Below are 21,670 nucleotides of genomic sequence, written 5' to 3'. Positions count from 1 at the left end.
GTTGCCAGGTAGACACCCTCAAGAGAAGCTTAGAGCACAAGGAGTACGGAAAGCAGAGGATATTTCGCCCCCGTACAATTGGCGCCGTCTGTGGGAAGTCTTTGATACTCAACCCTTGTTCTTAGAGCTTCTTCAACCATTTCCATGGCCAACAACGGCGAAGCCCCACTGTCCGTCGTTGATGGCGTCACACCTGAGTACGTCCGCTTGAGAGAAGGTCCTCCGAATATTCCAGCCATGGCGGGCTTAGAGACCCCTTCGCGAGATGCGCGAGACAAACACGGGAGGAGTACTGATCGCTCGCTGAGTCCGGAGAGCCGCAGACGCCGGGGGGAGTCCCATTCGCAGCGCCTGGAGCACAAACTCAAGGACCGAGACGCCCTCATTCGCAAGATGGCGGCGGAGATGGAGCTGCTGAAACGCCAGATTAAAGGGAAGGGTGTTGTTGGAGAGGGCAACCTCAGTGAGCGCACCCCGTCCCCTTGTAGTAGCAGTCGCCGTCAGGGGAGGACTCACTCTCTCTCCATCACCAGGAACTATGGGGCTGGGGATTTCGACCTAAGAGAGGGCAGGACCCTCTCTCGCGACAGCACCTACCGCCCCTCACGCCCGACGCCGACGTCGGGATCCTCTTTCTCCACACGTTCCAGGGACTTGAGGGATGTATTGGAGGAGAGGGCGCGCCGTCGGGAGGCTCAGAGAGTGCCGGCATTGCAGAGGTTAAGTGCTCCAGTTCGTTGTAGTGAGGAAGTGGCGATGCCAGCCCCCAAAGTGATGGCCCCTGCGCTGGTGAACAAAGAGCTGGCGCGACTTACAGCCACGCTGCTGTCTCCAGAGATTGAGAGTACGCCACTCCCCGCTAGATTCCACCAGCCAAAGTTCACTTTGTACGACGACAAGACAGATCCGTACATGCATGTGAGCCATTACCGGCAAGTAATGGCTGGACACCGGAGCAATGACGTCTTGATGTGCCTCATATTCCCAGCAAGCTTGGGAGAGCTGGATTTGAAATGGTTCGAAAGGCTCCCGGAAGGGAGTATTGAGGGATGGCAGCAACTAGCAGAAGCCTTCGTCACCAGATTCAAAACCAACACACGAACGCCGAAGGAAGTCGACCATCTCCTGGGCGTCAAGATGGAGTCTGGGTGTTCGTTGAAGGCATACAATGCGAAATACTGGGAAACTTACAATGAGATCCTTGACTGCCCCACCAATTTAGCGATCACTCAATACAAACGGGGTCTCCCAGTCGGACATAGGCTGCGAGATTCACTCACGATGCATCAACCCACAACCATGGAGTCATTGATGCAGCGGATCAACGAGCATATTCGCGTGGAGGATGATGCCGCCTCCACGACCGAGAAGGCTAATCCAGTCGCGGCGGACAGAAAGGTGGCGGGGAAAGTTCACTCGGTTAGGCAGGAGGATAACCGCCCAAACAACCGGTCAAAAGATCAGCGCCACGGATCAAACCGTGATGACAGAAACAAGGGCCGCCGAAATGACCGGGCTGACACTCCCCGTGATGCAGCGGAGGATGCCAAAAGAAAATTGAAGGCACGGACTGAAATCACCACGGTCTTTAAAATCCCCATCTACCGCATTTTGAGAGAGATTCGAGGTGAATCCTTCGTCCGTTGGCCGGCCAAGTTGGGGGCTGCGCAGAGGGGCTTCAATCCAAAATATCGCTGCACCTTTCATGAAGAACGGGGGCACCGAACAGAGGACTGCTTGCCGCTCAAACAACACTTAGAGGAGCTGGTGGCCGCGGGGCATCATGACCAATACATAGATGGGGGCATCAAGGCCACGCCAGCAGATCAAGCCGAGCCGAACGGCCTGGCCGCTCTAGAGGTGCCTCCGCAAGGTGTAATCAACGTCATCCACGGCATCATTGAACCGGCCAGGGTCTGCGAACTGAAAGGGATGATCAAGAAGGCCGAGCACATGAGGGAAGTGCTCTCTGTTCAGCCCGCTGTGAAGAAGGGAAAGACTGAAGAGAGGGACATCCTTTCATTCTCAACCAAGGACTTGGAAAGAGTTCAGATGCCGCACAATGATGCTTTAGTAGTCACTCTTCGCGTCAAAGACTTTGACATCAAGAGGATCTTGATCGACCAGGGGAGTTCGGTAGAAATTATGTATTATGACGCGTTTAAACAAATGAAGTTGGAAGACAAGGACTTGGCCCCCGCAACGTCCCTTTTGGTCGGCTTCAACTCACAGCCAGAATGGCCAATCGGAAAGATTATTTTGCTGGTCAAAGCGGGATCGGTCGTAAAGCAAGTAGAGTTCTGGGTGCTCAAAGTTCCATCGACTTATAACTTGATCTTAGGCAGGGGTTGGCTGCACGCCATGCAAGCAGTTACTTCGACCTTCCACCAAGTCATGCGCTTTCCGGCACCAAGCGGACAAATAGAGGAAGTTTGGGGGGACCAGGTGATGGCGAAACAATGCTTCGTTGCGGTAAATGGCAGCCAAGCGGCCAAAGGGTTCGTCCAAATGATTGAAGGGCCCGAGGGTAAAGAGGTCCTTGAAGACGTAGGACAAAAGGCCGAGGAAAAGTCGGTCGAAGATTTGGTGGAAGTGCACATTGACGAGAACGATCCAACTAAATTCTTCCTCTTGGGATCGTCCTTGTCTAGCGCCGAGCGGATGGATTATGTCAACTTCTTGATTTCTAATTTGGAGGCCTTTGCCTGGACGCCTTACGACATGCCTGGCATTGACCCGAGCTTTATTTGTCATCAGTTGAATGTCTTCCCCAATGCACGGCCAGTCATTCAAAGGACGTGCCGCTCAGCCTTGCACCATGCTGAAGTGGTGGCAGAAGAAGTAAAGAATTTGTTGGAAGCTGGGGCCATAGAGGAGGTGCAATACCCTCGGTGGATATCCAACACGGTGGTTGTTCCGAAGAAGAACGGCAAGTGGCGAGTCTGCGTTGACTACAAGACTGTCAACCGAGCTTGCCCCAAGGATAGCTTTCCTCTCCCACGAATTGACCAGCTGGTGGACTTAACCGCTGGCCATCAGAGGTTTAGCTTCCTGGACGCATATCGCGGCTACTACCAGATAGCCATGTATAAACCGGACAGAGAGATCACGTTGTTCACAACCCCCAGAGGCTTATATTGCTACAAAGTCATGCCGTTTGGACTAAAGAACGTCGGGGCGACTTTTCAGAGGATGGTAACGAAGATGTTCGCTCCTCTTCTGGGCCGAACGATGGAGGCCTATATCGACGACATGGTGGTGAAGAGTAGGGAGAAGTCCCAACACCTCGTCGTCCTAGCAGAAATGTTTGCCATCCTAAAGCGCCACAAGCTTCGTCTGAACGCCTCCAAATGCGCCTTCGGAGTTGGCACTGGGAAGTTCTTGGGTTTTCTGGTTACGAACCGGGGAATCGAGGCCGACCCATCACAAATCAAGGCTATACAAGACCTGGAGCATCCCAACTCCATGAAGGACGTGCAACATCTTGCCGGGATGGCAGCCGTGTTGAACAGATTTATCAGCCGGTCTTCTGATCGTTACAGGCCCTTCTTTAAAACTCTGAAATCCAAGTTCTTCTGGGATAACGAGTGCGACCGCGCACTAGCAGACCTGAAAGCATATCTCTCCTCAGCCCCTATTTTGGTCACACCTCAGCCGGGCGAAGAGTTGTACCTCTACTTGGCTGTCTCTCAACACGCAGTCAGCGCGGTATTGGTGCGTGCTGAAGGCATCCAACACCTACCGATCTTCTATGTAAGCAAGACTCTTCTCCCAGCCGAAACGAGATATCTTCCCTTGGAAAAATTGGCGCTGGCCCTAATGATGGCATCAAGAAAGCTGGCACACTATTTTTATGCCCATACAATAGTTGTGTTAACCGAGTTCCCGCTTAAAGTGCTTTTTGAAATGGCGGATTTCACTGGGAGAATTTTGAAATGGGCAGTGGAATTAGGACAATATGACATCGAGTTTCGACCGCGCACCGCAATCAAGGCTCAAGCACTTGCCGACTTTGTGGCGGAATTTGCCCCTGGGATGCATCCAGTATGCCCGGTTGATTTGGTTGGTGCGGATTTAGCACAACCCATGGTTCTGGCAACAGAAACGAGTGTTGGTTCGCAAGTAGGAAAAGGGACAAGCACGACTGGACTAACAAAGTCCGACGATGATGAACCCAACCAAGACAAGGAAAGGGACCAGAATGAACCGATCAGAGACTTGGAATTGAGAAGCTCCCAGAACCCCTTTGATTGCTGGAAGCTGTTTATTGGCGAGATGTGGAGGCTCTTCGTTGATGGGGCATTCAACAGACATGGGGCCGGGCTGGGCATCGTGCTGAACTCACTGGACAGGCTGATCATCGAGCAGGCAATTACACTCGGCTTCCCAGCATCCAATAACGAGGCTGAGTATGAAGCTTTCCTTGCCGGATTAAGAAGCGCGCTGAGAATGAAAGCCACAGCCCTTATTGTATTCAGTGATTCCAAGTTGGTGGTCAATCAGGTCTCAGGGGAGTATGAGGTAAAGGACGAAAGAATGTCCAAGTATCAGGCGCTGGTACGCGCAGAGATCAAGAAGTTCGCTGCAATAAGGATGGAACAAATCGACTGCGAGGAAAACAGTGCAGCTGATGAATTGGCCGGACTTGCTTCTGCCCAGACAACTTTTCCCAACCCCTTGATGATAGAATTTTTACCTCGGCCAAGCATTGAGGAACCAGAATCAGCCGAGGTACTCTTCACCGACTTGGGCTCTTCTTGGATAGATCCTATCATCGCCTTCCTAAAACATAGAATTCTACCAGAAGAAAAGAAGGCGGCACACAAGATCCGAGCAAAGTCAGAGCAGTTTTGGCTCTCCTCATCCGGGGCCTTGTACAAAAAATCTTTCACCGGGCCGTATTTGAAATGTGTCCGCCCCACCAAGGTGGAGGCTTTTCTCTACGAGATACACGAGGGCATCTGTGGCAGCCATACTGGGGGCAGATCCTTGGCTTACCGAGCAATCGCTCAGGGATATTGGTGGCCGCACATGCAGGCAAATGTGCAAAAATATGTTCGCAGGTGCGAGAAGTGTCAAAAGTTCGCCCACCAGATCCACCAGCCGGTTAGAGATTTGCTCCCTCTCACAAGTCCTTGGTTGTTCGCGCTTTGGGGGTTGGATATTGTTGGGCCACTCCCAGCTGCGCCGGGCAATCGCAAGTTCTTCATCACCGCCACCGACTATTTCACCAAGTGGGTTGAGGCCGAGCCACTAGCGACCATAAAGGAAAAGGACGTGAAGAAGTTTGTATGGCAAAACGTCATCACCCATTTCGGTATACCCAAGGCCCTCATCTCAGATAATGGCACTCAATTTGATGGTAAACTCTTTCGCGGGTTTTGCGAAGAGTTGAAGATCGAGTTCTACAACTCCACACCGACTTACCCACAATCCAACGGTCAAGCCGAGGCGTCGAACAAGACCATCCTGGACGGGTTGAAGAAGCGGCTTGAGAAGGCCAAGGGGAAGTGGGCTGAAGAACTCCCTAATGTGCTTTGGGCATACCGCACCACGCCAAGGCGGTCGACCGGAGAGACACCATTTGCCTTGGCCTATGGCATGGAGGTCGTCATCCCGCTGGAAATTGGCATGCCAACCATCCGGTCTGAGAATTTCGAGCCAGATCTGAACAATGAAGCAGTGGCGTTGGAGCTAGACCTGGCCGAGGAAAGAAGGGAGCGGGCTTTAGTCCACATAGCGGCTTATCAACAGGAACTCTCCAAAAAATACAACAAGGCAGTACACCCCTGTCACGACCCAAACCCGGCCCTATGGGTTTAGCACCGTAACCGGCCAGTAATCCGAGATTACCGAAGGCCTGCAGAACAGTAATACAGTAAAACAGAGTACAGGGCCTGGCGGAAGCCAATACAGTAAATAAATAGTGTCCATTGAGCTGTGACAGTCTGTATGCAAAAAGGCTTTTCATACATTCACACATAAACAGTACAGAACAGTATGTACAATATTCACATCCATTCGACCAGGGACTCAACCCTACAGAACAGTACAGAAAACATTCCGTCTGTACAAAACAGTACGGTCTATACAAAACAGTAAAACAGTACAGAAGGGGGAAAAACAGACAAAACACCCCCAAGCCATAGCATGGCAACTCGGAACCTCGCAGTGAGGCACAAAGGCTGGCTTGACAAAACTGGAGTAACCCTGACGCCTCTAGCTGCGGTCTGGTGCCTGTACACCTACATATATATATGAGCAGTGAGCTAAAGCCCAGTGAATAACATAAAGCGTAAAGGGGTTTAGAATGAATGTCCTTACAGTAATGAAAACAGTTCAATTCAATCAGTATTTCGGTCATTCAGTACAGTAAACAGTCATATGTGGTACATCCATTAGCATAACAGTAACAGTAGGTCTTGAAAGACTGAACAGTAATGATGGCCATCAGTCAGTAAACAGTAGTGGTTCCACGAGGGAACCGACAGAGATCTCGGTAACAGTAACAGTAAACAGTAGGTGCTAAGGATGCCACAGTACAGTTCAGAAATAAAGGACATACATTCATTCAGTTAACAGTAATCAGTTCAGAAAACAGTACAGTTCAGTTGTTCAGAAAATAATCATTTGTGAACATATCTTTACACAATCGTTACTCACAGAGTTTGGGCTACAGTAGGCTAGAGCGTGTCTCCCCAGTTGCCAACCCTACACAGTTAACAGATTGAACACACTAAGCTACACAGTTGGGAAATATCATAACTTAATCCCTAATTTGCCTTGGTGTGTTCTACAACGATATCCTCATCTAAATGTCTTAAACTAGGCCTAAGAATGCCTAGGATGGGATGAGGATGCAAAAATGCACATTTAAAAGCATTTTCAGGATTTTCAGAGAAACAGAGTCCCGCTCGAGCGTAGGTTTCCCTGCTCGAGCGTACAGGCAAACGAAGGTACACGCTCGAGCGTAAACTTTCCCGCTCGAGCGTACTGGATGGGTGAAATCCCCGCTCGACGCCCGCTCGAGCTTGAGACATGACTCCGCTCGAGCGCCCAATACTCCGCTCGAGCGGACTGTAAAACAGTGCAAGATGCTGGAAGCTCGATTTTCCCGCTCGAGCGGCACTTCCCCCGCTCGAGCGGACGACTGAAATCTGGAAATCCCAGATTCGAGCTCCAGGTTCAAAACCAAGCTCAAAAGCATCAAAACCAATCCTCTTGGGCCCATTTTCTGGAAAACATTTATAAACGCATAGAATATCATGTTTCAAAGCTCAATTTTTAGAAATCAAAGCCCAAGGGTGTTTAATTCAAACTCAATTTAAACCATTTTTTCCAAGCACAAGATGAACATGCAAACATGCATGAATTCAAACCATTTCAAAGCTTCGATTTGATGCTCTAAAGAGCCAATTCTTTTCAAAACATGATGAAATCATGGACTACACTCAAGACATGAACATGCGTGTAACATTTTGCTATGAACTCAACTCAAAATCCAACAATACTAACATGCATGCAAAGATTGAGCTTCAATCCACCATTAATGAACCAAATCATGACTTAGCTCTACAAATTAACATGAACCATGCAAGAATCAACTCAAAACATGAACAAGAAGACAATGGAGCTACCTTTAGTCTTGTATTTAGGATAGGGAAGCTCAAATGTACAAAAACTCCTTCAATTCTTCAAGATTCTCAAGCTAAAACAACAAGAACAATTCTCTCTCTCTCTAACTCTCTTCTAGGTCGGCAATGGCAAGGGAAATGGCTGATGAATGTGTATGAAATGAGACTCAAATGTGTTATATTGAGTGGACCACTAAAGGTGGCAATTTGGTAATTAAGTCCAACTCTTTAATTAGCTTGTTTTAATCTAATTTAATCATACCTAATCAGTTTTCAGGTAAGTATACCATAAATTCACATTAATTATGTGGATCATAAAACATCAATCAATTTCTAATTCGGCCGCCGATAAGGCCTTCAATTAGCAGTTTAAACATATAAGCATGAACAGATATTCATACAGTCAAACAGATAGAATGCAATTTAACTAGCATATACTCAATCAATTCGGTTTCCAATTTCAGTCAGTCAGTTCAGTACTTTAATCAGTTCAATTATCAGTCAGTTATCAGTCATTATCAGTTCCGTTTAGCAGTAATCGGTGATTATCGGTAATCAATCAGTCCCTAATCAGTAAACAGTATGAGGGTTGTTACAGTCTCCCCTCCTTATAAAGAGTTTAGTCCTCTAAACTCGAGTTACCTTCATTCTGGAAGAAAACAGGATTCAGTGGAAACAGTTCAGGATATCGTTTGGCCATGTCATCTTCCCTTTCCCAAGTGGCATACACGCCACCGTGGTTTTGCCAGTCAACTTTCACTAACGGGATCTCTTTGTTCCTCAGTTTCTTGATTCGTCGGTTTACAATCTGTATAGGCCGTTCCTCGTAAGTGTAGTCATCACCCAACACTATCCGAGTAGGCTCAATCACATGGAAGGGATCCCGGAGATAATCTCTCAACATGGAGATGTGGAAGACGTTATGCATGTGCTCCATTTCAGGAGGAAGCGCAACTTGATACGCCACCGGATTGATTTTCTCAATGATCTCATATGGTCCGACGTATCTCGGTGCTAACTTGCCTTTGACTCCAAAACGAGTCTGGCCTTTCATTGGTGTCACTTTCACAAAAACGTGATCACCCACTTCATACTCTCTGTCCCGTCTTCTGACATCTGCATAACTTTTCTGTCTACTCTGTGCAGTTTTCAGTCTTTGCTGTATCAGTTTCACTTTTTCAGTTGTTTCATACACAATCTCGGGCCCAAGCAAAGGCACATCTCCGACTTCTGCCCAGCAGATTGGAGATCTACATTTTCTGCCATACAATGCCTCAAAAGGCGCCATACCAATACTCGAATGGTAGCTATTGTTGTAGGCGAATTCAACTAATGGCAGATGACTTTCCCAGTCTCCCTGAAAATCAAGGACACACATTCTCAGTAAATCCTCCAGAGTTTGGATGGTCCTTTCTGATTGGCCATCTGTCTGAGGATGATAGGCACTACTCAGTCTCAGTTCAGTACCCAGTGCAGTTTGTAGGCTTTGCCAAAACCTCGATGTAAACTTCGAATCCCTGTCAGAAACAATAGACACAGGCACTCCATGCAGTCTTACAATTTCATCAATATAGATGACAGCCAATTTGTCCGCGTTATAGATTGTCTTGAAAGGTAAGAAGTGAGCAGATTTGGTTAATCTATCAACAATAACCCAAATTGAATCCATACCTTTTCTGGAGCGAGGTAATCCCACAATAAAATCCATGGTGATATGCTCCCATTTCCACTCTGGTATGGGTAGGGGTTGTAATAGTCCGGCAGGTCGTTGATGTTCCGCTTTGACCTGTTGGCAATGAAGACATTTGGATACAAAATCGGCAATTTCTTTCTTCATTCCCGGCCACCAGAAATTCTGTTTCAGATCTTGGTACATTTTCGTATTCCCCGGATGGATAGACAATTTCGAATTGTGGCCTTCTTGCAGAACTCTTCTTTTCAGTTCAGTGTCATTTGGTACACACAGTCTTTCTTGAAATTTCAGTACATTATTCTCAAATTTGAATCCCGGTCTCTGTTTGGATTCTCTTTCCTCGATGATCTTCTTCAAGAAATCATCCAGTTGCTGTTTTTTTTTAACCTCTTCAATCAGTGCCGGTTGAGCAGAAATAGCAGCTAAGATTCCACCTTGTTCTCTCAAAACAATTTCAATTTTAGATTTTTCAAGGTCACAAAGCAACTCTTTCTGTCCTGTAAGCAAACAGGCTAAGTTTCCAATCGATTTCCGGCTCAATGCATCGGCAACGGTATTGGCTTTTCCCGGATGGTACAATATCTGTAGGTCATAGTCTTTAATCAGTTCCAGCCATCTCCGCTGTCTCATATTCAGTTCTTTCTGTGTGAAGAAATACTTTAAACTCTTGTGGTCGGTGTATACTTCACATGTCACCCCGTACAGATAGTGACGCCAGATTTTCAGTGCAAATACTACTGCAGCAAGTTCCAGATCATGGGTCGGGTAGTTCTTTTCATGTGGTCTCAGTTGTCGGGGAGCATACGCAATAACTCTCCCATTCTGCATTAAAACACACCCCAGACCCTTATGAGAAGCATCACTAAATACAGTATAACCATCCGTACCTGAAGGTAAAGTCAGAACAGGTGCAGTCACTAATCGAGTTTTCAACTCCTGGAAGGCAGATTCCCTTTGGTCAGTCCAGTCAAATGATGTCCCCTTTTGTGTTAACTGTGTCAGTGGTAGGGCAATTTTGGAGAAATCTTTGACAAATCTTCTGTAATATCCAGCCAGTCCCAAAAAGCTTCGGACTTCAGTCACATTGGTCGGTCTAGGCCAGTTCACTACGGCTTCAATTTTCTGCGGATCAACAGAAATTCCATTTTTGCTAACAACATGCCCCAAAAACATAACATGGTCAAGCCAAAATTCACATTTAGACAGCTTAGCATACAGTTTCTGTTCTCTTAAGGTTTGTAGGGCAAGTCTCAGATGATGTTCATGCTGTTCTATACTTTTGGAGTAAATCAATATGTCATCGATAAATACTACAATGAAGTCATCAAGGTATGGTTTAAAAATTCTGTTCATGAGGTCCATAAAAGCAGCTGGTGCATTCGTGACTCCAAAAGGCATAACTAAAAATTCATAATGGCCATACCTTGTTCTAAAAGCAGTTTTATCAATGTCTTCTGGTTTAACCTTCAGTTGATGATACCCTGATCTGAGATCAATCTTACAAAACACTTGTGCACCCTGTAGCTGATCAAATAAATCATCAATACGCGGTAATGGGTATTTATTCTTTACAGTTACCTTATTCAGTTCACGGTAGTCAATGCACAGTCTCAGTGAGCCATCTTTCATCTTGACAAACAAAACAGGAGCACCCCATGGCGAAGTGCTAGGTCTGATGAACTTCTTATCCAGTAGTTCCTGTAGTTGCACTTTCAACTCCTTCAGTTCAGTTGGAGCCATTCGGTAAGGAGCTTTAGAAACTGGTTGTGTTCCGGGAATCACATCAACGGTGAATTCAATCTCCCTATCAATCAAATCTCCTGGAAGGTTATCTGGAAAAACGTCTGGAAATTCTCTGACTATAGGAATACAATTCACATCAGTTTTAATACTATCATCAGTAGACACAGTCAGTACAGAACACAGATATCCTTTACACCCCTTTCTAATTAATTTAACAGCTTTCACTGGCGAAATCAAATACGGAGGAGGTACTACTCCACTCCCATTAAACACAAATTCAGGCAAACCAGGTGGACGGAAAACAACTTGCTTGGTCGCACAGTCAATAGTGGCATAATATTTTTGTAACCAATCCATCCCCAATATTACATCAAAATGATCAATGTTCAATGGCAGTAAATCAATAAACAGATGCATATCCCCAACAATGATTTCACATGCGGGGTACATATAAGTACATGTCATGGATCCCCCTACGGGTGATGATACGGCCAGCAGATAGTTCATAGGTTCTAAGGGTCTATTCAATTTCCGTGAAAAAGCATGCGATACATAAGAATGCGTAGACCCCGAATCAATCAATACATATGCATTTTGCGTACAGATAGAAAGGATACCTGACACAACGGTCTCGGTATTCTGCACATCTCCCGGTACTAGTGCGAACACTCGGCCTTGCCTCACAGGCTCTTTCCCGGTAGCTTTAGAGTTAGGCTTTGGTGGAGCATTTGATGCTGCGCCGCTGGCTGCAGCTTTGCTATTGCCTTGAGGAGCAGAAGGGCAATCTTTAACCATGTGGCCCACCTTGCCACACCTGTAACAGGCTCCAGATAATTTGTGACAAACCCCTTTGTGCCTGTTGCCACACTCAGGACAGGGTGGTATGAAACCACTCCCTTGGCTGGGGCTAGTTGTCAACCCCGTATTCTGTTTCTTGTTGGCTGGGTTGTGCTTGCCTTTCTTGAATTTGAAGCCCTGCCTTTTTCCATGCCATTCAGCTGTTGGTGTTTCAGATTGTTTCATTGCCGCAATGTTCGACTCGGCCATCAATGCCCGGTCGAGAACACCCACAAAAGTCGGTAGTTTCAAAACATTTATCCGGTCAAGTATTGCCACATTAAGGCCACCTTCAAATTTTCTGGCCTTCTTATATTCAGTATCCACCATGTGCGGTGCATAACGGGCAAGCTCAGTAAATTTCGTCTCATATTCCGCAACAGTCATTGTGCCCTGCTTCAGCTGTTCAAATTCAGTCACTTTTCTATCCCTAACACACTGAGGGAAATACTTTTCAAAGAAGGACTCCTTGAACTGAGCCCAAGTCATAACAGCATTTGTATCACGGATCAACATCCACCACCTTCTAGCTTCTTCTTGTAAGGTGAAGGTAGCTAACAGTACTTTATTCGCTTCTGAGCACGGAAACACTTCGAATAATTTTTCTGTTTCCAGAACCCAAGCTTCAGCTTTTAACGGTTCAAGGCCTCCCTGAAAGGATGGCGGTTTCATCTTGCTGAATTTATGGGTGAGAGCAATAATATCCCCATCATCCACATTCACATTAGGCTCCGGCTGTACCGGAGGAGGAGGAGGAGGAGGTGGGGGCGGTTGGTTCTGTTGTTGTTCCAGTCTAGCAGTTATCAGTTCTATCATTCTTTCCATTCTTTCCATTCTTGCCTCGGTAGACGAGGATTCAGGTTCATTTGTATTGTCCATTTCACTATAAGTAGTTATAACAGTTTCAAACATAAGCAGTCATTTGTTTAACAGTTTAACACATTAGCAGATATTCAGTCATAACATAACCACACACTTAACATGCTCATGAGATGCCCTAATAACTTTTCTAGGACACCCTATAGCTCATTTGGACACGTGTGTGCGGTATAACTCGTGGTAAGTATCGCTCTGATACCACTCTGTCACGACCCAAACCCGGCCCTATGGGTTTAGCACCGTAACCGGCCAGTAATCCGAGATTACCGAAGGCCTGCAAAACAGTAATACAGTAAAACAGAGTACAGGGCCTGGCGGAAGCCAATACAGTAAATAAATAGTGTCCATTGAGCTGTGACAGTCTGTATGCAAAAAGGCTTTTCATACATTCACACATAAACAGTACAGAACAGTATGTACAATATTCACATCCATTCGACCAGGGACTCAACCCTACAGAACAGTACAGAAAACATTCCGTCTGTACAAAACAGTACGGTCTATACAAAACAGTAAAACAGTACAGAAGGGGGAAAAACAGACAAAACACCCCCAAGCCATAGCATGGCAACTCGGAACCTCGCAGTGAGGCACAAAGGCTGGCTTGACAAAACTGGAGTAACCCTGACGCCTCTAGCTGCGGTCTGGTGCCTGTACACCTACATAGATATATGAGCAGTGAGCTAAAGCCCAGTGAATAACATAAAGCGTAAAGGGGTTTAGAATGAATGTCCTTACAGTAATGAAAACAGTTCAATTCAATCAGTATTTCGGTCATTCAGTACAGTAAACAGTCATATGTGGTACATCCATTAGCATAACAGTAACAGTAGGTCTTGAAAGACCGAACAGTAATGATGGCCATCAGTCAGTAAACAGTAGTGGTTCCACGAGGGAACCGACAGAGATCTCGGTAACAGTAACAGTAAACAGTAGGTGCTAAGGATGCCACAGTACAGTTCAGAAATAAAGGACATACATTCATTCAGTTAACAGTAATCAGTTCAGAAAACAGTACAGTTCAGTTGTTCAGAAAATAATCATTTGTGAACATATCTTTACACAATCGTTACTCACAGAGTTTGGGCTACAGTAGGCTAGAGCGTGTCTCCCCAGTTGCCAACCCTACACAGTTAACAGATTGAACACACTAAGCTACACAGTTGGGAAATATCATAACTTAATCCCTAATTTGCCTTGGTGTGTTCTACAACGATATCCTCATCTAAATGTCTTAAACTAGGCCTAAGAATGCCTAGGATGGGATGAGGATGCAAAAATGCACATTTAAAAGCATTTTCAGGATTTTCAGAGAAACAGAGTCCCGCTCGAGCGTAGGTTTCCCTGCTCGAGCGTACAGGCAAACGAAGGTACACGCTCGAGCGTAAACTTTCCCGCTCGAGCGTACTGGATGGGTGAAATCCCCGCTCGACGCCCGCTCGAGCTTGAGACATGACTCCGCTCGAGCGCCCAATACTCCGCTCGAGCGGACTGTAAAACAGTGCAAGATGCTGGAAGCTCGATTTTCCCGCTCGAGCGGCACTTCCCCCGCTCGAGCGGACGACTGAAATCTGGAAATCCCAGATTCGAGCTCCAGGTTCAAAACCAAGCTCAAAAGCATCAAAACCAATCCTCTTGGGCCCATTTTCTGGAAAACATTTATAAACGCATAGAATATCATGTTTCAAAGCTCAATTTTTAGAAATCAAAGCCCAAGGGTGTTTAATTCAAACTCAATTTAAACCATTTTTTCCAAGCACAAGATGAACATGCAAACATGCATGAATTCAAACCATTTCAAAGCTTCGATTTGATGCTCTAAAGAGCCAATTCTTTTCAAAACATGATGAAATCATGGACTACACTCAAGACATGAACATGCGTGTAACATTTTGCTATGAACTCAACTCAAAATCCAACAATACTAACATGCATGCAAAGATTGAGCTTCAATCCACCATTAATGAACCAAATCATGACTTAGCTCTACAAATTAACATGAACCATGCAAGAATCAACTCAAAACATGAACAAGAAGACAATGGAGCTACCTTTAGTCTTGTATTTAGGATAGGGAAGCTCAAATGTACAAAAACTCCTTCAATTCTTCAAGATTCTCAAGCTAAAACAACAAGAACAATTCTCTCTCTCTCTAACTCTCTTCTAGGTCGGCAATGGCAAGGGAAATGGCTGATGAATGTGTATGAAATGAGACTCAAATGTGTTATATTGAGTGGACCACTAAAGGTGGCAATTTGGTAATTAAGTCCAACTCTTTAATTAGCTTGTTTTAATCTAATTTAATCATACCTAATCAGTTTTCAGGTAAGTATACCATAAATTCACATTAATTATGTGGATCATAAAACATCAATCAATTTCTAATTCGGCCGCCGATAAGGCCTTCAATTAGCAGTTTAAACATATAAGCATGAACAGATATTCATACAGTCAAACAGATAGAATGCAATTTAACTAGCATATACTCAATCAATTCGGTTTCCAATTTCAGTCAGTCAGTTCAGTACTTTAATCAGTTCAATTATCAGTCAGTTATCAGTCATTATCAGTTCCGTTTAGCAGTAATCGGTGATTATCGGTAATCAATCAGTCCCTAATCAGTAAACAGTATGAGGGTTGTTACAACCCCAGGCTATTCAAGATTGGGGACTGGGTCTGAAGAAAGGTGCTTGGCAATACGGTGGTCCCCGGCGAAGGAAAGCTCGGTGCAAATTGGGAAGGACCATACAAGGTGAGTGGTCTTGCTGGTAAAGGGGCATACCATCTGGAAGATTTAGATGGCAAGGTTGTCCCCAGACCATGGAATGCGGCCAACCTTAAGGTCTTTTACTTTTAGGATGTAATCTATTTGTGTTGTTTAGCTTTTCTAGACCTTTACCCTTTTGACACTTGATGTAAATGATAGCAATGTTTTTGTAATGAAAAATAGCCCTTTTGTTGTTTGGTATTACATCTTTGTACAATGACATCGCAAGGACGCAAGGCAATTATGGATGCCAGGGGCAGGGAGACCGACCTGAATGGGACCGGGCTGATTTTCTCTCGCCGAAATGAATGCAGACTGCACAAACAGTTGGTGCATTGTCCGACGATGTAATTGGCGTATGGCCCAATTCGCATTAGGGTCGAGCTGGTTTTGCTCGCCCGGTTGAAATGTTGGCGTCATGACCGACTTAACTGAAACATTGGTGTTTTGCCCAGTGTAAGGGCTGAGCTGATTTTGCTCGGCCTAGTCGACATATTGGTGTCTTGCTTAATATGGAAAACGAGCGGAGTTTGCTCGGCAGAATTTGCAATGTTGGAGTTTTGTCCAACCGATAAGAAGCCGAGTTGAATTTGCTCGGCCTAAAAGAAATGTTGGTGGCTTACCCAACTTAAAAGGCGAGCTGATTTTGCTCGGTCACGTTGAAATTATATGAAGTGTACAAACGAATTAAGGCCGAGCAGATTTTGCTCGGAAGAGTTAAAATGTTAGTTCATTTGAAAGTTCATGGAACCGAACTACTAGTTCTGATTAGAAAACGTTTGAGGTGATTTCAGCTCGGCAAACTGTACGGCACAGCCGACCTGGCAGTTGTGAATTGTCAACAATTGAATCAAGGAATCCATGCAGATGCAAACCGAACAGAAATAGAAGATGAGCGAGCAAAAAGTTGTAAATTTTCATTGATAAAGGAAATTTAAGTACAAGACGGGGGGGCATAGCCCGGTTACATTCCAAAAAAAAAAAAATGGTCAATCCAACTCTACGTCAACCATTTGTTCGGCAACTTGCACAGTTTGCTCGGCCTCCCCCACATTGTGCTCGGGTAGGTTTTCTTCGGCGTCATCGTCAGTGCCTTCCACCACGGCAACATCCCAATCAGCCTTTTCCTCCGCATCTGGAGATGCTTCGGGAGGATTTTGCTCGGCTTGTTTCGCCGCGACGGTTTCTTCCTCGGCCTTTTTCCTTGCCTCCGCGATGAGCCGGTTTTGGGTGGACTTGGAGTACGCCTGCATGTAGATCGGGATATAGGCAGCAGACGGATTGATGAACATGTCAGAATCCTAACCAAGACCAACTTTCTCCACGGCAGCTTTCCAGCCACACTGGAAAAAGATGTCCTTGGTCGCTTGGACCTGCCGTTCGTAGGTCTTCTCGCCCTGCCCGTATCCCTAGTCTTCTGCATCATCTACGGCCTTGTCCTTCTCGGCTTTGTACGCATCGCGCAGTTTCCTCAGCTTGGCGAGATACCGAGCCTTCATCGACTTCACGGCCCAAAGTTTGTCCTCGTTAGCTCGGTCAACCTTTTGGCTCAGGATATCTCGCTCGGCCTCAACTGCTTCCTGCGCAGCTTTAAGCTTCGCTATCTCGGCCTTTTGTGCCTTATTCTCAGCTATGGCATCCCGCAGGCTCTGCCGCACTTTGATCATTCGGTCGTGGGCCAAATAGTTCTTTTGCGCGGCCTGAAAACAAGCGAGAGATCGTCAGTATTCAAAAAACTGAGCAAAAACCGGGCAAACAATTCGAAGCAAAGAATGGAGAACTTACCAACACTATGGATTTTGCCGCCGAGCGGAGGACCTTGAGGTCGGAAAGTTCGTCGTGTTTTTTCATATCAGCGGGCAAGATCAGCCCCTTGGTCAAATTGAAACCAAGTGAGTAGTCCTTGTCCACATAGACCGAGTCTTCAGCAGAAACTGCTCGGCCCTGATATTTGAACTCGGGCGCCCAGACCGGGGGGGTGGTTGGGCCCTTGGATCTACCGGTCTGCGGTTGCTCAGTCTGGTCCCCGAGCTCGGTAGAATCTTCATCTGCCAGACGTGGCCCGGTTTGCTCCTTCCTCTGCCGCTTCTTGGACCGACCAGCCGGTTGCTCGCTGGCAAGTGCCAGTACTGCCCCTTCTTGTTGCCCGGCGGGTGTGGAGGATGTCACCCCAGTTGCCTCCAGTGTTTGGGACTCGGCCTCTTCACCAGTAATCATGGACTTGATTGCCCTAATCTTCGCCATTTCTTGCTCGGCGGTGAGGGGAACAAGCCTGATCAGTGGTAGGTTTGGATCTGGTTCTGGGGATGGCTCACGCAGAAAGTCGGTAACCCGGCTCTTGCGCGGTGCGGTGTAGTGGTAGGTTTGTTCGAAGCCGAGCAGTTTCGAAGCCTCCCTCTCCTCGGTAGGATGGCGCAGCAGGGCTCTGATGGTCCCTTGGTTGGCCTGGTGGTAGTCTGCTGCTAGGTGCTTATCTGCAAAAAGAAGACAAGTGTTAGATCAGCACGGAAAGTAATTGATGCATAAAGAAAATAGCGCGGTCAGCCGAGTAACTCACCGACACTGCCAAAATCCTTTCTAATATACCATCTCGGTATGGGTGCCTCGGTGTCCTCATAGCGACCGGACACCCACAAGAAGTCCTCGTCGTTGGTCTCCTTGTCCGGGTTACCCTCTATTAATTTTGCTCGGCCCTTCTTCACTTTGAGGTTCCAGCAAAGCCCGTTTTTATTTCTACTAAGACTATACTGATAGAAAATTTCAGCCAGACCGAGCCTCCGGTTCAGCTCGGCGACCTCGTTTATTATTTTGTAAGTGTTATTTGAAACTTGGGTCGGACAAAGCCTTGTCTGTCTCAAAAATTCGCAGATCAAGGGCTGGACCGGGAAGTGGAGCCCTCCCTCTACTATTGACACGACCGCAAAGGGGCACCGGTCTAGATCTCCCCAAGGGGTGTTTCCATTTTTGGCGAGCTCTAAGATGACGTCATCTGGGATGTTGTAATCCGTGCGAAACTCGGCCATCGTACCGGGCGAGCTAACCATATAGTGGTACTTCCCCATCTATCTCGGTTTTATTTGATATAGTGTATATCTCGGTCAAAAATGTTGGTGGGTCTGCTCGGACTTTGAGCTCCACCAATTAGTGCTGGACTGGCTTGGTCGGTCCTATTTGTTCTGCATGTTAAAAAATAATTTCAAGGGTTAGCATGGCATAAATTGCGCGGCCCCTATGGGAATTGGCTCAGTGAAGGGATTATTGGTGTCTGGCCGGTTCGACCCCTACCTCGGCTATGCTACTTGGTCGATTTCCTAGTTCGGTTCTAACTCTCCACTTCTAGCTCGGGTAAGGTCCAGAAAGGAGATTCAAAGAAGTTACAGCTCGGTTAAGGTTTGAAGTGGAGATCTCAAGTTTTAGCTCGGCGAGTTCCTACTTACCGATCTAACTAAGTGTCTAACTCGGTTGAGACCTCAGCAATAAGCCACAAACCATTTTTGATCGGTTGAAGGCATAATTACGAATCTAAATGAGCATTTAGCTCGGTCGTGCACAGTGTTCATCCTGTTCATCTTGTTCATCCTGAGTTCAAGGTTCGTTTGTTCGAACCAAGGAGAATCGGGGGCACGATGGCCCCATATACCCATCCAGTTACAGTTTTCCCTATGATATGCCAAGACCCCACATCAAGGAGATATTGGAAGGTTCCAAGCAAAGAAAATAAAGAACGAAAGCACAAAAAATTGAAGAGCCTATAGGAAAAAGTAGTAAAAGGGTAAACAACTCACCAAGAACGGATGCGAAGTGAAGCAGTCCCTGCGAGCTTGAACGCAGCTTCAGGAGTAATAGAAACGGTGAGTGAAATGAGAGGCAGCGGTGACGGTGGTGAAGGAAATGGAGTTTATGAGGTTAGGGTTTAGGCTCAAAGGAGAGATGAACAATTGTAAGAGTCGAATTGACCCTTCGTTTGTGCATAAAAAGGGGGGGAAAACCCAAACGGCTGCGCCGTTTGAATTTTGCGCGTGCGGAACAGCTGGCTGCACGACCCAATGGCGTGAAGCCACGTGGCACTGAGAACGCGTCTGTCAGTACGGTGGTACGGCGCTTGACAAGACTGCAGTGGAAATGACCGACCAAATGATATAGCTCGGCGACAGATATCGCCCCAATCATGCTCGGCCAGGAAAGGATGCAATTCACTAACCGTTGGCTCGGTTACGGAGATAATCCCAATCACGATAACTCGGATGGGATTAAGGGGCAATTGAGAGGGGAGATTTGCGCCGTTAGTACGGCCGAGCTAAGATAGGACGGGTTGTGACAGACCTCACGGCGCCGTGCTATTTCCTCTACTGAGACGGCCGGTGGGTCTGTTTTGCTCGATCGAAAAGATCGGCTGACCGGGCGTGAACTAAGCCTGGCCGAGCTGCGACTAGCAAACATTTGGCAGGGCACACAGCCAAATGGCGAGACCGGGCTACGGGTAGCTCGGGCTAAACAATGGACAAGTGAGGGATGGCACGTCTCTGACCGGTTAGTCGAGATGGGCAGATTCCAGATAACCTCGGATGAAGGTAGAACGGACGGAGGCCGGTATGCCACGATAAACCGGTCAATACCAGCCCGGCCCATGGGCATCACCCCTCTGCCCCTTTGCCAAGGGGCAGTCCGGTGGGGCATAGCTCGGTTGAGTGCTTGTGGTGACAGTTCTTTGCAAGAGATAGGCCGGTCGTGGTACTCCGGTTAGGTGTGCCACCTGGGCCAATGGCGCGAGGGAGAGGACATCTGCTCCACGCACGCCTCAATACCGTTGGACAGTTCTGCATGTACTAGTGGAAGGACTAAGCCTTTACACGCGTAAGGTGGTGGGAGGCGAGCACGACCACCTGTCCAGAGAAGGACAGCGGATGTAGTGCGTGCGCAATCTTGAGGCTGCATGGCCAGCCTAGAAATATGGTGGAAGACTAACGTTAGAGGTATGCAACTTCTCCCCTAAAAGAAAATACTCTCTCTCTATCTGTCTTCTCCTTCCTCAAGTGGACTGACTTGATCGTCGGAGGGTCTATCCGGCACACCACCGTCGGGTAGCTCACCGTTTCTGTGTTGCCAGGTAGACACCCTCAAGAGAAGCTTGGAGCACAAGGAGTACGGAAAGCAGAGGATATTTCGCCCCTGTACAGTGTTAGACTCCAAAAATTTCATAGGATGAATGTAATGTTGTCAGCATTTTAAAAACCAATCTGGAATTTTTTATTATTGTTGTTATTGTGTTCATATATTTATTGTTGAGAATAAAAAGTAAAAAATAAATAAATGCATGTATAGAGAGCTCACAAATGGCCGATGACTGGACGAATGAGACAATTTTCTCCAGTGTCACCGGTAAGTATGAGAATATTTATTATTTTCTTATCATATAATTTGTGATTTTTGTATTTTAAAATCTGTTAAAATATCTTACAATTTTTTTTATTCAACAAAATATCTTTCAATTGACGCATCAGAGAAGCAGATAAGGAATTATGAGAGAATGCTTAACCTATGTCCACCGCAAATTTACCCTATTATTGAAGGTCACTTGCCTCAATTAATGGGTCGTTCAGTGTAATTATTCTATGTTTATATTATTATTATTATTATTTTTTTAAATTTAACAAATTCATGTTAAATTATTTAATATAATTTATACGTAAAAGTTAAGAGAGAATTTTGATTTCAACTTCTAATTATCTGTACTTTAATTTATAAGGGCCTAGGTTGACATAATATAAAAAAGTCAAAAAATTAAAAAATCACTATCCTATTTAAGTTATATCATTTCATTTAAATAACATCGGGTATCTCATTTAAATCACATCGGGTATGTTTGATTTGCATTTGAGAGATGAGTTTTGGAAAAAAATTTCTAAAAAATTGTTTGGTTTGAGTTTTTCTCAAAAAATTTTCAAAATCATTTTCTCTCTCTTACACATCAATCAATCAATTTTTCTCTGTCATCTCTCATTCTCAATCACTTTTTCTCTCACACACATCTACTCAAATTCTTCCAAAATATCAAATTATTCCAAACTCCCAAAAAAACAACTCTTCCAAAATATACAACCAAACAAACTAAAAAAA

General features: G+C 46.0%; 1 protein-coding gene across 1 annotated transcript; it reads left to right on the top strand.

The window, feature by feature from the left end:
• The first annotated feature begins 774 nt into the window (after positions 1-774).
• On the top strand, positions 775-16,491 carry LOC145822028 (uncharacterized). The gene is made up of 3 exons (XM_082918599.1): positions 775-2,670; positions 3,190-5,781; positions 16,348-16,491. The coding sequence occupies exons 1-3, from the start codon at positions 775-777 to the stop codon at positions 16,489-16,491; spliced, it is 4,632 nt and encodes a 1,543-aa protein (XP_082774725.1).
• Positions 16,492-21,670: the final 5,179 nt, after the last annotated feature.

Source organism: Camellia sinensis, chromosome 3 (genome assembly GCF_055761805.1).
Source record: "Camellia sinensis isolate YWXY chromosome 3, ASM5576180v1, whole genome shotgun sequence".
Lineage (NCBI taxonomy): Eukaryota > Viridiplantae > Streptophyta > Magnoliopsida > Ericales > Theaceae > Camellia > Camellia sinensis.
Note: the sequence above shows the minus strand (reverse complement) of the source record. Positions and strands in the feature narration are given on the sequence as shown.

Coding starts and splice junctions, on each gene's coding strand:
- LOC145822028 (XM_082918599.1), top strand. CDS start 775: ATGGCCCCTGCGCTGGTGAACAAAGAGCTGGCGCGACTTACAGCCACG. Junction 2,671..3,189: donor GCGCCGAGCGGATGGATTAT/GTCAACTTCTTG, acceptor GCGACTTTTCAG/AGGATGGTAACGAAGATGTT. Junction 5,782..16,347: donor CCAAAAAATACAACAAGGCA/GTACACCCCTGT, acceptor AGGTGATTTCAG/CTCGGCAAACTGTACGGCAC.